General features: G+C 37.0%; 1 protein-coding gene across 3 annotated transcripts in view; it reads right to left on the bottom strand.

The window, feature by feature from the left end:
• Positions 1-14,784, bottom strand: part of pcdh15b (protocadherin-related 15b) — a 297,173-nt gene that overhangs the window by 133,153 nt on the left and 149,236 nt on the right. For all 3 annotated transcript variants that reach the window (XM_055175304.2, XM_073866716.1, XM_073866717.1), the window contains exon 19: positions 4,470-4,598. In XM_055175304.2, the coding sequence (XP_055031279.2) occupies positions 4,470-4,598 (129 nt within the window). The remainder of the gene's footprint in view (positions 1-4,469; positions 4,599-14,784) is intronic.

The following is a 14,784-nucleotide window of genomic DNA, read 5'->3' as shown; positions in this document are numbered from 1 at the left end:
ACTAAAAAGTTTCACTTTGGTTTTAGAAAAATATCACATACACAACAACATTGTCAAACTATTCCTTTTACAGTATAAACAGGAGTAAAGAGGTTTTAGCTCCAGTAATGTAAAAATATCTTACTGTGATTAAGTCCTTACTCTGATTATTGGAAATAATAGCATTATTGGTGTACATGTAAACATAGTCATTGTCATGTTTTTGCATAAAAACAGTATCATGTAAATTCGCTCTTAAACAAGCTTTAAGCAATATGCATACTTGCCTCCAAATCAGACCTAAAGACAATGCAAATCAATAGCATATTTTTTATTTTTATTAAATAATGTTTAATAAAAAATGAAATGTAAAAATTCTAATTTAAAGAGTAACTAAACCCTAAACCAACTTTTTTTTAGTTAATGATCTGTAAGAATGGAACTTTATTAGTGCTGTTCATTAATTTTAGTAAGTTTTTTGACATTTGGATATAAAGTGTTTCAATACTACAATATATGAAAAACGTCTGAGTGCTGCCCTCTTCAGGTTGAACAGTGGCTACTGCAGTTGAATTTTCCTATTGGATGTTGGGTCCAAAAAATACCTCATGACGTAAGCAGGTTCATGCTCACCACGCAATTGTTACGATCTCACCACACACTTGGTACGAGCTTAGTTCATCCCCTCTATCTCAGGTGGGATCTGCCCACTTTTCTTGCATTTTTCAAATATTGCCAGTGGGTGGAGTCAGGCTCTGACCAGGGGTTTAGTTACGCTTTAACAAATATTGAATTCATTGGATTTAGATGGTTATTTAATATAGAAACCATTTTTACATTTGATTTCCAGCAACAATAACGGCTATAGGATGTGCGGCATTAATACCATCTAACATGAAGCAGGTACTGTATGTTTAACTTTTTCCCTGCCATTGACAAGTTATCTTTTCAATTAAAAGAAAACACTTCCCTGCCAATGACAAGTTTTTACGGCAATCCATATTTCCGCTATTATCCACCAGGTGGCGCTCTTACCCAGCTTATAAAACCCGGAAGCACACAAATGCAATTATCTCAGCTTTTGGTATTTTTGAAAAAAAAATACTCATATTTGAGAGGTAATAAAAAGAGAACAAGTAAAGGTAGAATGAAACTTTTTTTAAAGCAGAGGGTCTTTTCTTTCATTTGAAATATTTTTGTTTATATATTTAAAGAATAACATTATCTGTAAGGCATTAAACTTTATAAAAAAAAAACTCTGGCAGGGAAAGAGTTAAAAAGTCTGCCACAGGGGCGTAGCCAACAGACAAGCCTGGTGGTATAGGCCCACCCACTTTGTTTATTATAAGTATTGTTATTTTATTGCTTTTAATATAATTACAAAAATGACTATACCACCTAAAATCGTAAAATATAGAAAAAGTAGTTTTGAAAGATGCTTTATGAGTTTGATTGACATTTGTGTCAAGCAACTGGCCCTTGGCCAAAAGGTTGATTGACAGGCGACCTGAGCAATCATTACACTAATACTGTGTGCTCCTGCTGCTATTTGCAATTATGTCCGACAGAGAAATCACAGAGAGTTAAACCTTCTACACGCTATGCGATTTTAGCTCTTCACGATTGATGCTCGTTGTCACACCATGTCACACTGTGGGATCTCAGTTGTCACGCTAACAATAAAGACTTTAAAAACAGACTCAAGTCTGGAGTTAAACCTCATCCACACTGCCAGAATTGTATTAAAATTGTACTGTAATCATGTTTGTAATGTCATGATTACAGTTTCCCTGTTCCCTAAACCTGGCAAACATTGGTAGTTACTGTAAGCACACTGTTACCGTAGTTAACTTACGCTAGCTTGGATGACAAACTGAAGGTGACGTTATAAATGCATAATGATTTTGCTTTTAAATGATGTGTATAGAGAATTAGTATGGTCATCGAACTGCATGTGTCATCGTACAGTATTATTCATGTTTTAACAAAATCAAGCTTTAATGAATTAAGAGGTTTTTGAGCAGTGAATGTGAAACATCTATGTTTTGTCCAACATTAGAACGACCGCATCTGAGTCAGTAAGTGCTTTATATAACAAATAAAACATGCCTTGATTAAGACATTCATATTAAAGGACTAATTTCAGTACATAGTCTACCTTACAAAGCATAATTTTCATGTCAATAGATGAGCTCAGAATATAAATGCAGCACGCTCACATTTAGCATTTTCTTCATATAAAATACTCTTACAAAAGAAATGTCAAATTTTAATATAATACTTATAATCAAAAACGTGTTTGTAAACGTGTATTTTACTGCATTATAGTACCCCTCACTTTTGCATAGGCCTGGTCAAAAATACATTTCTGCCTACGCCACTGGTCTGCCAGCATTGGTCTGTGCTTATTGCTACGACAAAGTGCGACTCTATTAATCTACACCACTAATTACAACTCTCACAGATTAACAGAGCCCAACAAAGCTCTCATTACAGGACGTCCCCGAAGGTAACAAATTATTTAAATTACATTTCATTAATTGGAAAATCATAAACAGCGGAGCGGGCAGGGACTTTGGCGGGTAGGCTGCGGGTGAATGCCAGCTGGGTGAGTGATGGGCAGAGAGTGAGATGAGGGCTCGAGAGGGTAACACTCCAACACTGTTGGCATCATGCCCACAGCACTTATTAACACAGGTCATATGACATCACTGAGGGGATGAGAAGTTCAGAAGTCTTCAGCTGAAGAGCGATGGTGCTTAATGCTTAACGGTGAATCTAAAGCAGCATGATTTACATTTGCAAATCACGTTTTCTGCACCAGCATTCAATCTATACCCCAGAGAAAGACCTGTTTTAAAAAAATGAAGTGATTGTTGAGATTGAAAGGGTGCTGTGTTTTTTTTTTGGGGGGGGGGGCTTCTTTAAAGGCACTTATTATGGGAGTGCAAAAATTATAAATAAATACATGTACAAAGAAATATATAAAACAAACATAAATAAATAAATACAAAAATAAATATGCAAAGAAATATAAAAAACAAACATAAATGAGTATTGCCACTTTGATTTCTTTATTTTTGTATAAAAATATTTTTAAAACATTTATTTATTTCTGTATTTAATTATACATTTTTATTTATTATTTTATTAATTTCCACATTTATGTATTAATTTATGTGAACATTTAATTATTTTTTTTTACATTTATTTATTTCCACGTTTATTTATTTCTACATTTATTTATTTCAACATGTATTTATTTCTTCATTTCCGTGTCTATTATGTTAATGAGGAGGGGCGTGTTTTTCTTCAGCCATGGCAATGGAGCACAGAGTGGCAATGCTAGTGTAGACACACGTATTTATTTTTGTATTTATTTATTTATGTTTGTTTTATATATTTCTTTGTACCTGTATTTATTTATTTATTATTTTTGCACTCCCAGTCCTACAGCTTTTTAACCCAGTATTTTATTATACAGTAATCCAAAATGTAAAACATTATATATTACAAGTTACTGTTATTTAAAAGTAATTAGTTACATTACAAATTGATACATTTGGGATTTGCTTTATGATGTCATTTAAATAGCACCTATTTTACTGCTAAAAACAATGTTATTTTGTGCAATTGGTATAATACAATGTGTTTGCGTGTGTTATGGTTAAAAAACACCTTATTTTCCACATACTGTACATTTTTGTAGCTCCAGATTTCACTCTCTTCCTGAAACGCACGGATTTGAAAAGCTCTGTGTCTATGATTGGCCAGCTAATCTGTGCGTTGTGATTGGCCTGAATCCCTCTGACATCAGCCGTAAATGTGACGCTTCTTACCATGTTTGAAAGATTCAGCAACAATGCAATGCTAACAGGAGTTAACTTACAGGCTGTAAATCCGAAGCGGGAGGAAATATGATAATGTTAGTCTTCTCTACATCACCAATCCCAGAAAGTAAACTCTTGCCTACAATCCGTGTGTATGGTTTAGTCCAAGAAAAGAGATTTATGTTGGAGACGATAACTTGCGTCATCGTTTACATCATCTCCCCAGAAACTAACCAAGACTAATAATACAAGGAAGATATGAGAAGACGTGTTTATCTGTGTGTCACACCTGTCGCTCTTTATTCACCTAAAGAATCCCAAAATTAACACCAAACCACTGAATCTCTGATTACTTCTGTCTGATTTCAATCATTTATGCAGAACCTTTCAGCACAGATTGTTCATCTCTATGCAAAGCAAGCACTGTTTTCCATTTCATACTGTATGTACCAGACATTTAATACAGACGCAGCAACAAAATAAGAACCAATTGTTTAATTCTAAGAGCCAGACAGAAAGTGAAACCATTGAGAAAAAATGAATTATAAGCATAAAGATTCATGATATCTGACTCAATGACTCTATACAGCAGATACAGATCAACTAAAAAGGGAGAATGCATTTAAACATAACAATGTGTGTGTGTTTTTGTGGTCTCACCTTCACCTGACCCACAAAAGCGTTGGCTTCTTCCTCCTGAACTGTGAGATTGAGGGGCAGCAGGGGATCGAACACGGGGTCATTGTCATTGACATCGGTCACCACTATAATCACTGTAGCAGTGCTGGTCTGAAAACAACAAACAATGAGTTTAAATCACTGAATGAAGAGAAACCTTTCAGGTTATGCAACCCAGTTACAGACAAGGGAACAAGTCAATGTGCCATGCAGTTTACACTATGGAAACACATCCTGCACAACCAGAGCAAACAAGTCAATTTTATTGGCCAACGCAAGGTCAGGTGACACAGGAAAAAGTCCTTCCCAACAAGGTTGTGTGATAATGGCACAGACACATTGTTGAGTCCAGACAGAGCTACCTGTGAAGAACCTGTGATCCATATCCAGATTGTACTATCATGTAAGGTATCATGTAAAGTCCAGACTAACACCATGTAAGGTTGCACCCATAAAAGAGCCTCAGAAGATGGTACACTCTTAGTGTAGTGACCCCTGACTCCTAGAGGTCGAGCCATTCAATGCACTACACAGAACAGAGCAATAGCATCTGTGATCCAATGTGAGCACATTACCTCTACACTGTTAAAAACCTAGCACTTACATTTTTAAGTTTAATCAACTTGAATTTACAATTCATTTCAACTTTCTTGACTAGTGAGAAGTTGTTATAAATTATAAAAAACTTAACTTAAATGATTACTCAAACAATTTCCGATAATTTACTCACCCCCATGTCATCCAAAACGTTTATGCCTTTCTTTATTCATTTGAGAAGAAATTAAGTTTTTTGAGAAAAACATTCCAGGATTTTTCTCAAATAAATAGACTTTATTGGACCCCAACAGTTTACATTTTAAATGCAGTTTAAAATTGCAGTTTCAACGCAACTTCAAAGGGCTATAAACGATCCCATACGAGGCATAAGGGGGTCTTCTCTAGCAAAACTATTGTCATTTTTGATAAGAAAAATAAAAAATATGCACTTTTAAACAGTGATGGGTAAGTAACTTGCATTACGTAGTAATATTACTTTTCTGAGGTACCGAGTAAAGTAACGCATTACTTTATAAGTGTACACATTAATATTTGAGTTACTTTTTTTAAAAAGTAATGCCAGTTACTTTTTAGTTTAATTAATTTGATTAAAAATATGTACTGAATTAAACTGAACTTACCTGTTGAATGTGTTATTCTGATTGGTTGAAAAATATTCCATGGGTGTTGATTATTTTTCTGTAAACCACACACCTAACCTGTCAAATAATGTCTTAAGAATAGACACCAGAGCGATGTCTGTGATAACCGTAGTATAGGAGGAATAATTGATTCTGGTCCTTCGACTTATAAAAAAATAATGCACACCCGTGGTGTTAGGTGTGCATTATTTTCTTATAATTCAACGGCCCGTCTTACATATTAACGTAGAATTGTGTACTCTATGCACCGTTGCTGAGCGGTAACAGTGTTAATCAGAAAAGGAGATGGCAGGCCAGAGCTTGAGATTTTTGTGATAGAAAATGCAATTTCTAAATGCAGAACTTCTCTGTTATAAAACACACTCTTGCAAAACCTGAAAGAGATCAAGCCTCATGCCAAGTAAAAAAAAAATTACGCAAAAGTAACTTAAAAGTAACGTAAGCATTACTTTCCATGAGAAGTAACCAAGAAAAGCAATTAGTTACTTTTTAGGGAGTAATTTAATGTTGTAATGCATTACTTTTAAAAGTGACTTTCCTCAACATTGCTTTTAAACCACAACTTCTCATCTTGCACCAACCATTTGATGCCCAGCACGACCTCACGTAATGTATATGACGTGGAAAGGTCACGTGTTACATATATGAAACGCACATTTGCGGACCATTTTAAACAATAAACTGACACAAAGACATTAATTAGTATCATTCCACATACAACAACGTCGGAACGGTCCTCTTCTTCACACTTGTAAACACTGGGGCGGTAGTTTCGCATACGTTATCCGTGACCTTTTGACGTGATGACGCCTTACGCGAGGTCGCGGTGGTTCTTCACATGGCTGGTGCAAGACGAGAAGTTGTGGTTTAAAAGTGCATATTTTTTATTTTTATTGCCGAAAATGACAATTGCTTTGCTAGATAAGACACTTATGCCTCGTTGTGATCATTTAGAGCCCTTTGAAGCTGCATTGAAACTGTTGTGGTCCAATAAAGTCTATTAAATTGATCATGGAATGCTTTTTTATTTAATTTCTTCTCAACTGAATAAAGACAGACATCAACTTTTTGGATGACATGGGGGTGAGTTAATTATCAGGATTTTTTTAAGAAAGTGGAATAATCCTATATACTTTTTTAAAATTAAAAAATAAATCGGTGGTATCCCCAGAATACATATGTGCCGCATTAAATCAAAATACCATATAGATGGGTTGTTCTTTCTCACATATTAAAGGTTCATAGAATCACTGGGGACCCAATTATAGCACTTAAACATGGAAAAAAGTCAGATTTTCATGTTTATAATTTATAGCCACCTCACTAGTCAAAAAAGTTTAAATTATTGTAAATTCAAGTTGATTAACACGACAAAGTCTTAGCAGGAGGAAGCTACTGACAGCTACTTACAGATCTCCTACTCTAGGCGCCATCAAAGTCGATAGTAGACCCACATTAAGATTCAGAAGTCTCTCTGAGGCTGACTGTGAGGGATCAAACTGAGCCTCTAATAAACCTTCCAAGATCACAGAAAGACAACATTTATCTTAAGGATAGCAGGAGCTAACCCTGCTGAAAGGTGCTCTTGAAGAAACTTAAGCACTGTGAAAACTGGGCAATGCAGATCAAAATCGCCCCTGTCCATTTTGGGATGGGGTACTTCTTCTATAACCATTTTAACCAAGAGAGACTGAAGCTATTGTGCTAAGAAATCATTTGTTCAATGTGTACTACAGCACACCATAGACACTAGGAAGACGAGGGGAAAACTTAATCCGGTAATCTTTCTTTGTAGTATTCAAGGCCCTTTAGGATACAAGCAGTTGTCACACAACCAAATTATCTGTAGAGGTATAACATTTTTTGATTCTGAAATAGAGTTGCAGGCTGCAGAAACAGATCCCTGTTGAATTATGATTGGGTGGATAAAACACAACGCATTTCTGCTTCCCGAATCACCAGAGGTGATGAGCGTATCAAGGGAGGTCGGATACACAATGTTGTGGTGTACTGAAATTCTCAGTGCACGCATTTAGCCCCCTCGAAGGCTGACTGCACGCTCTTCTAATCAAAACACACACAAATCATGTGAGATGTCCACCCTAACACAGCGGGGATACAGCATCACACATCTCTTATATTGTTTGCTCCATTTTAAACTTTGAGACAAACAAAAAACATGTTTCCAAGACGTGCAGGTTCTTGAAGCTGGGGATTCTGGGATTCTGCTACGTTAATGCTTGAATTCAGATTTGTGCTACTTTAAAACTGTTTCCGCGTGTTAACTTTTTTCTCTGGGTTAACGATTGAAGGATTTTGTTGATTAGTTATTGATATATGGGCTCTAAATAGTCTTTGGGATGCTCTTGGGCTAGTTTTGAATGTCCATTTGGCTGGTTTTGATACGCAAATCTGGCAACCCTGGCTGTGGGCTTGCGCTTAAATTTGGTTTAGATTATATAGAATGTATTTTAATGAGATTGCAATGTTATGGGTGCATGAAAACTGTATTGTCATAACCTGCAATTTCAGTCGGATTGATAGTCGGTAAACATAGGCACTGTTGAGTTTCCTCGAAAGACAGCCTCCATATATTCAATGAACTTATAATAAATCAGAAGTTTACATCTGCATGCCCATGAATAAATTAATCAAACTACTAAAATGTTAAATTATTCTCACGTTGGGCTCTGCCTGGTAGAGGACAGTGTTTGCTCTCATAAACAATTATCTATTTCCACTGATTAACTTATGCAGGACTTGCGAAATTGCTAACATATTTGCATTCATCATCAAGCCATGAATGGGGTCTGATGAAAAATATCCACAGCTGTTGAGAGGATTAGTGTTTGAGAGTTTAGATCGCCTCAAACCCAAATCAACTTGATGAAGGAAATTCTGTTTACTAGCAAACAATAATTAACTGTCAACATTTCTCATCATTCACAAAATGTCTTATTTTGGAGAACTAGGAATGGAAAAACACTAACAGTGAAACATTTTAAAAAAGTCCTTTTTTGTTTTACTGGTTGATTTTATTTTATTTGACTGGTAATATGTTTTATTATTGTTTAAAATGTTAACATACATAAAAGAAGCCAGGCTAATATAAAAATATTTAATAAATAAATATTACAATTAAGGCTATTAACTCTTTCCCCACCATTGACGAATTATCTTGTTAATTAAGAGAAAACATTTGCATTAAAAAAGTGTTCCTGATGAGGTTTTATGTAAATCTGTAATTTATAAAAAACTAAAGCCAAAACGTTTTTAAACTCTGTGTATGTTTTAAAAATCATTCTGAATCTTATCTCTAAGACAATTCCGTCACAAAAATGCAATTATTTCAGCATTTTTTTTTTTAAGAAAAATACCCATATTTAAGAGTTTATAAGCAGAGAAAAAATATAGATAGGACAAAATGTTGTTTGTTTGTTTATTGTTTGTTTAAAAGCAGAGGGGCCGTTTTCCTGTAAGGTATTTTGTGAAACATTTGTGAAAATAACAAAAAATGCTGGTGGGCAACGTAATGAGTTAATAGATAATAGTGCTTTGGCGGGCAACCTGCGGGCACCATGTTGGAGACCACTGGTTTAGAGAGTGTAACTGCACTGTACTGTTATATATACACACAGATCTTCTGTAGATCAGTCAGGTTTCTGGCCTGTTACTGAGAAACACAGAGTTTGAGCTCCCTCCAAAGATTCTCTATTGGGTTTAGGTCTGGAGACTGGCTAGGCCACGCCAGAACCTTGATATGCTTCTTACAGAGCCACTCCTTGGTTATCCTGGCCGTGTGCTTCAGGTCATTGTCATGTTGGAAGACCCAGCCTCGACCCATCTTCAATGCTCTAACTGAGGGAAGGAGGTTGTTCCCCAAAATCTCGCAATACATGGCCCCGGTCATCCTTTCTTTAATACAGTGCAGTCCCCCTGTCCTATGTGCAGAAAAACACCCCCAAAGCATGATGCTACCACCCCCATGCTTCGCAGTAGGGATGGTGTTCGTGGGATGGTACTTATCATTCTTCTTCCTCCAAACACGTTTAGTGGAATTATGACCAAAAAGTTCTATTTTTGTCTCATTTGACCACATGACTTTCCCCCATGACTCATCTGGATCATCCAAATGGTCATTGGCAAACTTAAGACGGGCCTGGACATGTGCTGGTTTAAGCAGGGGAACCTTCCGTTCCATGCATGATTTCAAACCATGACGTCTTAGTGTATTACCTTGGAAACGGTGGTCCCAGCTTTTTTCAGGTCATTGACCAGCTCCTCCTGTGTAGTTCTGGGCTGATTTCTCACCTTTCTTAGGATCACTGAGACCCCACGAGGTGAGATCTTGCATGGAGCCCCAGTCCGAGGGGGATTGACAGTCATGTTTAGCTTCTTCAATTTTCTAATGATTGCTCCAACAGTGGAGCCTTTTTCACCAAGCTGCTTGGCAATTTCCCCATAGCCCTTTCCAGCTTTATGGAGGTGTACAATTTTGTCTCTAGTGTCTTTGGACAGTTTTTTGGTCTTGGCCATGTTAGTAGTTGGATTCTTACTGATTGTATGGGATGGACAGGTGTCTTTATGCAGCTAATGACCTCAAACAGGTGCATCTAATTTAGGATAATAAATGGAGTGGATGTGGACATTTTAAAGGCAGACTAACAGGTCTATGAGGGTCAGAATTCTAGCTGATAGACAGGTGTTCAAATACTTATTTGCAGCTGTATCATACAAATAAATAGTTTAAAAAATCATACATTGGGATTTCTGGATTTTTTTTAGATTATGTTTCTCACAGTGGACATGCACCTACGATGACAATTTCAGACCCCTCCATGATTTCTAAGTGGGAGAACTTGCAAAATAGCAGAGTGTTCAAATACTTATTTTCCTCACTGTATATACTGTGCTGTGCAAAAGTCTTATGCCACCATGCCATAATGAGATTTGTTGTTTTTGCAATGTTATAGTGATCATATGTCATTATTTCTCAGTCTCTTTATTAGAATACAATGAGAAAATACAGGAAACTTGTATGTAGTATTAAAAGCAGTGTAAAAGTATAAGCTGAAGTGTCAAGTATTTAGTTTAAACCCCCCTTCCACTTGAGCAATAGCAGGCAGCTGCAGGATCTCCTAACCTATATGAAATTAAATCTTAATTAATAAAAATTTCTAAAACACAAGTCTGGTGGTGGTGGCCTAAGACTTTTGCACGGTACTGTATAGAGGTATATAAAATAACAATAAACAAAATTATAAATGCAACTTTTTTGTTTTTGCCCCCATTTCTCTTGAGCTGAACTCAAAGATCTTTTTCTATGTAGGCTACAACAAAAAGGCCTTTTTCTCTAAAATATTGTTCACAACTTTTTCTAAATCTGTGTTAGTGAGCACTTTTCTTTTATTCGGCATTAATTTCAGTAAAAAACTGTAGCTTCAGTAAAACTCAAGGACATGTCAAATTTCACTGCAAAACGAAGAAGGTTTCTCCTTTACTCTGATATTTCTCAAACAGTTTACTGGAGTCCAAGTTGCTCTGGAAAGAATCAAACGATCCATAAATTGTTATTTCCTTCTGTGATTTGGTCTTATTTGTTTTTTAGGTTTAAATGCTGGTGTATTTGGCAGATTGGTCCTATACATTTTTCATGTGCAGGCAATAAAGCCTGCTGAGTTTGCACAATGCCGTGGAAACACAAGGTGGATAACATAAGGTAATCTGATCCGACTGTCAACAAAATCACAAGTTCACAAACAAAGTATCTGGCGATTAGGACCGGGGAGGATAGTATTAATCTTTAGGAAATGTCAAGCTGAAAAATGTACAACAAAACCATACAGATAAAATCAAATACAACACATGACATAAAATTCCTTTCTCTAAGCTTATCTTAAAGGGATAGTTCGGCCAAAAATGATATTAAACCCATGATTTACTCACCCCCAAGCTGTCTGAGATGCATATGTCCATCATTTTTCAGACGAACACATTTTCAGTTATATTAGAAAATGCTTTAAAACTTTCAGTCAAATGTAAAATTATGGGGGTCCACGTCCTTCAAGTACAAAAATGTGCATTTATCCTTCCCCAAATAAATCCAAACGGCTCCAGGAGGATAAACAAAGTCCTTCTGAGGGGTAATCCGCACGGCGTTGTTGTAGAAATATCCATATTTAATACTTTATAAACTAAAGTAACTAGCTTCTGGTAGCTCCGCCATCTTAGTGGCCTCCGCATTCAAGATGAGAGTGTATGCAGTTTACAGAGGGTTCTCTGCTGCTGCTCTGACCCCCGCCCTCCAAATTTGTCATACATCATTAAGAAAGTGCGTACACTATGCTGATACTGATATGTTGCTTTAACTCTTGACAATTTATCTGGCATTTATTATACATGTATGATGTGTAAAACAAAAAGGGCATAGCTTCATGAATTTAATGTGAAAATCGCGATTGCTTGTCATTCATGCGATTGGCTTGTCAGTAGCGCGGTAATACAGGATTTGGTTTACCTCGACACCCCTACCTCCCGAGAAAAGTAAAAAGGACCTCTGTGCCACCCAGTGCCCCTACAAAGGGATTTATTCAGACCTGCAAACTCCTAAGAGAAAAAAAGGGGACAGTGTCAAGGGGGGGGTGGGGGTGGTTGGGGGGTGTACTTTTGGGGCGGTTACCCCAGCTCTATTTTTTGTGTGATTTGAATATGATTCTGGACGTGACTTAACAAAAATCACCATACTTTAATCAAAAATCAATGTTAAAACATCCTTGAAGCTTAAGGAGAATGACACATTTAATATTTTACAAATGTTTTTATTTACAACTCACGGAAACGCCTGGAAGTGTTGTGAAGCATGACACTGAAATAAAAAATAACAAGAGACAGACAGAAATAAAAAAATATATATATATTTTGCCGATGTTCGTGCGACAGAGCCACTTTGTCCTCAGCCGGCATCTGTGCAAGGATGACGATGACGGGCCATTGTGAATGGCAGTAAGTGCTCCACCAAAGTGCCCAGAACCATTGCCTGAAAGTAAATTAAAATCATTAAAATATAACCTTGCAAACTATCATACATAGGACTAATATGATAAAACAACGTGTCTCCATACTGTATGGCTGATATGCAGTGAATATCAACATACATTTCTGTTCAATAATTATTATAATAATGCATTTTATATGTAGGGCTCCTTACATTGAATAAACAATCTCAAAGTGCTAGTGTTCATAATGTAAATTCAACTTACAACACAATGTAAAGATTTCATTGACAGACTTTGATGCAAAATGTAGCCCTTTATTATACAGAAATTTGCTGTTGGTGTATTAGCCTAGGACAACACGCTCGCCAGATTGTTTTGTCTAAACAGCCCTGTTGTAAAAAATTCCTGTTTACCAGGTATACAGCCACCAGGAATGAACGGGGCTAGGCTAAATCACATTCACAACGCGATGTACAAAGATTAAGTGCATGCATTTAAAAAAGATAGGTATGTATTAATTAGTTTAAGTTGAGGTAAGAACATAGTAAAATATTGAAAAACGGTGGGTTTTCCTTTAACATTACTCTCGCATCAGCTATTGTGTAAACATTTACCCACATCACGCATGACTGCCTGCCCAAGCGCGCACGCCAGCCACCGTAATGAAGTTATTCAGGGTAACGTTAGCTCAGAATTCGAGTAGTAGCCGTATATCTCGGAACTCAGGGCAGAGCACCCGGGTAACGATAAGCCTAGCTAACAATCGTCCTGCTAAGTTAGCTAACATTAGTCATTTTGCTCGAAGCATAGGAAAACTTTATGCAAGGTCTACGTTTGTGCATTACTCGGCGTAGACTCGTTCCGAAAAAGTACAATATAAGCGGTAGCTAACGCTAATTTAAATCAAGCAAACAAGTAGTAGTTGTTTTTGGTCCAAAAAAGTTGACTTACCTTGAATAAGATGGTTCCTTCACGTTAAAAGTGTCCATCAGACTCGCGTGGTAGCCAGGTGTGTCTCTCATCCAAAGGACCGCGCTCGCGCGCTGTCTTCAAGATTCTGAAGGAAGTGCTAAAATTCCGATTGGCCCAGAGAAAAGCAAATGCCAAGATTCCGATTGGCCCAGAGAAGTGTCAATTATAAGAATTATCCAATAATGTTTGGCAATTCTAGCCCGCATGGCATTCAGATAAAGGGCAGCCTGCGCGCGCGACCCCCCCCCCCCCCCCCCCACCACCTCAAAAAAAACTCTCCGGTTCTACGCGATTCACGTGAATGACCCAATTGACCAAGAAAACGGCGATTGTCGCCGAAAAGCGACAAGTTTGCAGGTCTGTTTATTTTGTCATCTCTCCTCCAAGCTTCACCCAGAAAAGCACTATTTATTAAATTGCCTAATGGCCAGCTGCTTTAGCAAAGGTCACTGTATTGTATTATCATTTTAAATGCATCTGTTCCCCAGTCTCATGGATTTAAGTCTTAGAAGAGCAAAGGCCATGCAAGGTCTCCTGTGGGAAAATGAGGGTTTGGGAATGAAACCTGCCGCTCAACACCCGTTTTCTCATTAAACTTTCATGAGGTAACCACACAGGGATGTCCTCCTTGACAGGGCAGGTAAGATTTAAAATTTTTGTAAATTAAAATCTGAATTATTCTGAGCTTATTAAACTATTGAAACTGTTAAGGTCACTCTTAACTATTGAAGCGAGCCTGAATTGTTTATAAAGGTTACAGGTCTGTGACTTTGATGCATCACAAATCTGACTTCAATGCAAATTAATTTTACTGTGTGACAAGCACCTTCACAAACTGTGTTCAACTGGAAAAGTTGTTGTGCTGTAAGCAAGATCTTCATGCAGTTTCTTCTGTAACCTGACTGTCCTTGAGTTTGGAGGTGCATAGATTACACGCATGTCATTCCTAGGAATACTGAGGAATACTAAATGAGATCGGATCATCCAGAATGGCACATAAGCTGAATGAGAGACAGGAACCAAAGAAGGTTCTTCATAATTAAAAAGTCGTCCGGCTCGTTTATCTCCATCATTACCGCATAATCACTCCATTGTAAGATGCAGCTCATTTCCTCTGTTTACATCAATCAC

The sequence above is a fragment of the Misgurnus anguillicaudatus genome, chromosome 4 (genome assembly GCF_027580225.2).
Source record: "Misgurnus anguillicaudatus chromosome 4, ASM2758022v2, whole genome shotgun sequence".
NCBI classification, from domain to species: domain Eukaryota; kingdom Metazoa; phylum Chordata; class Actinopteri; order Cypriniformes; family Cobitidae; genus Misgurnus; species Misgurnus anguillicaudatus.
This window is presented reverse-complemented; position numbering and strand designations above follow the sequence as displayed.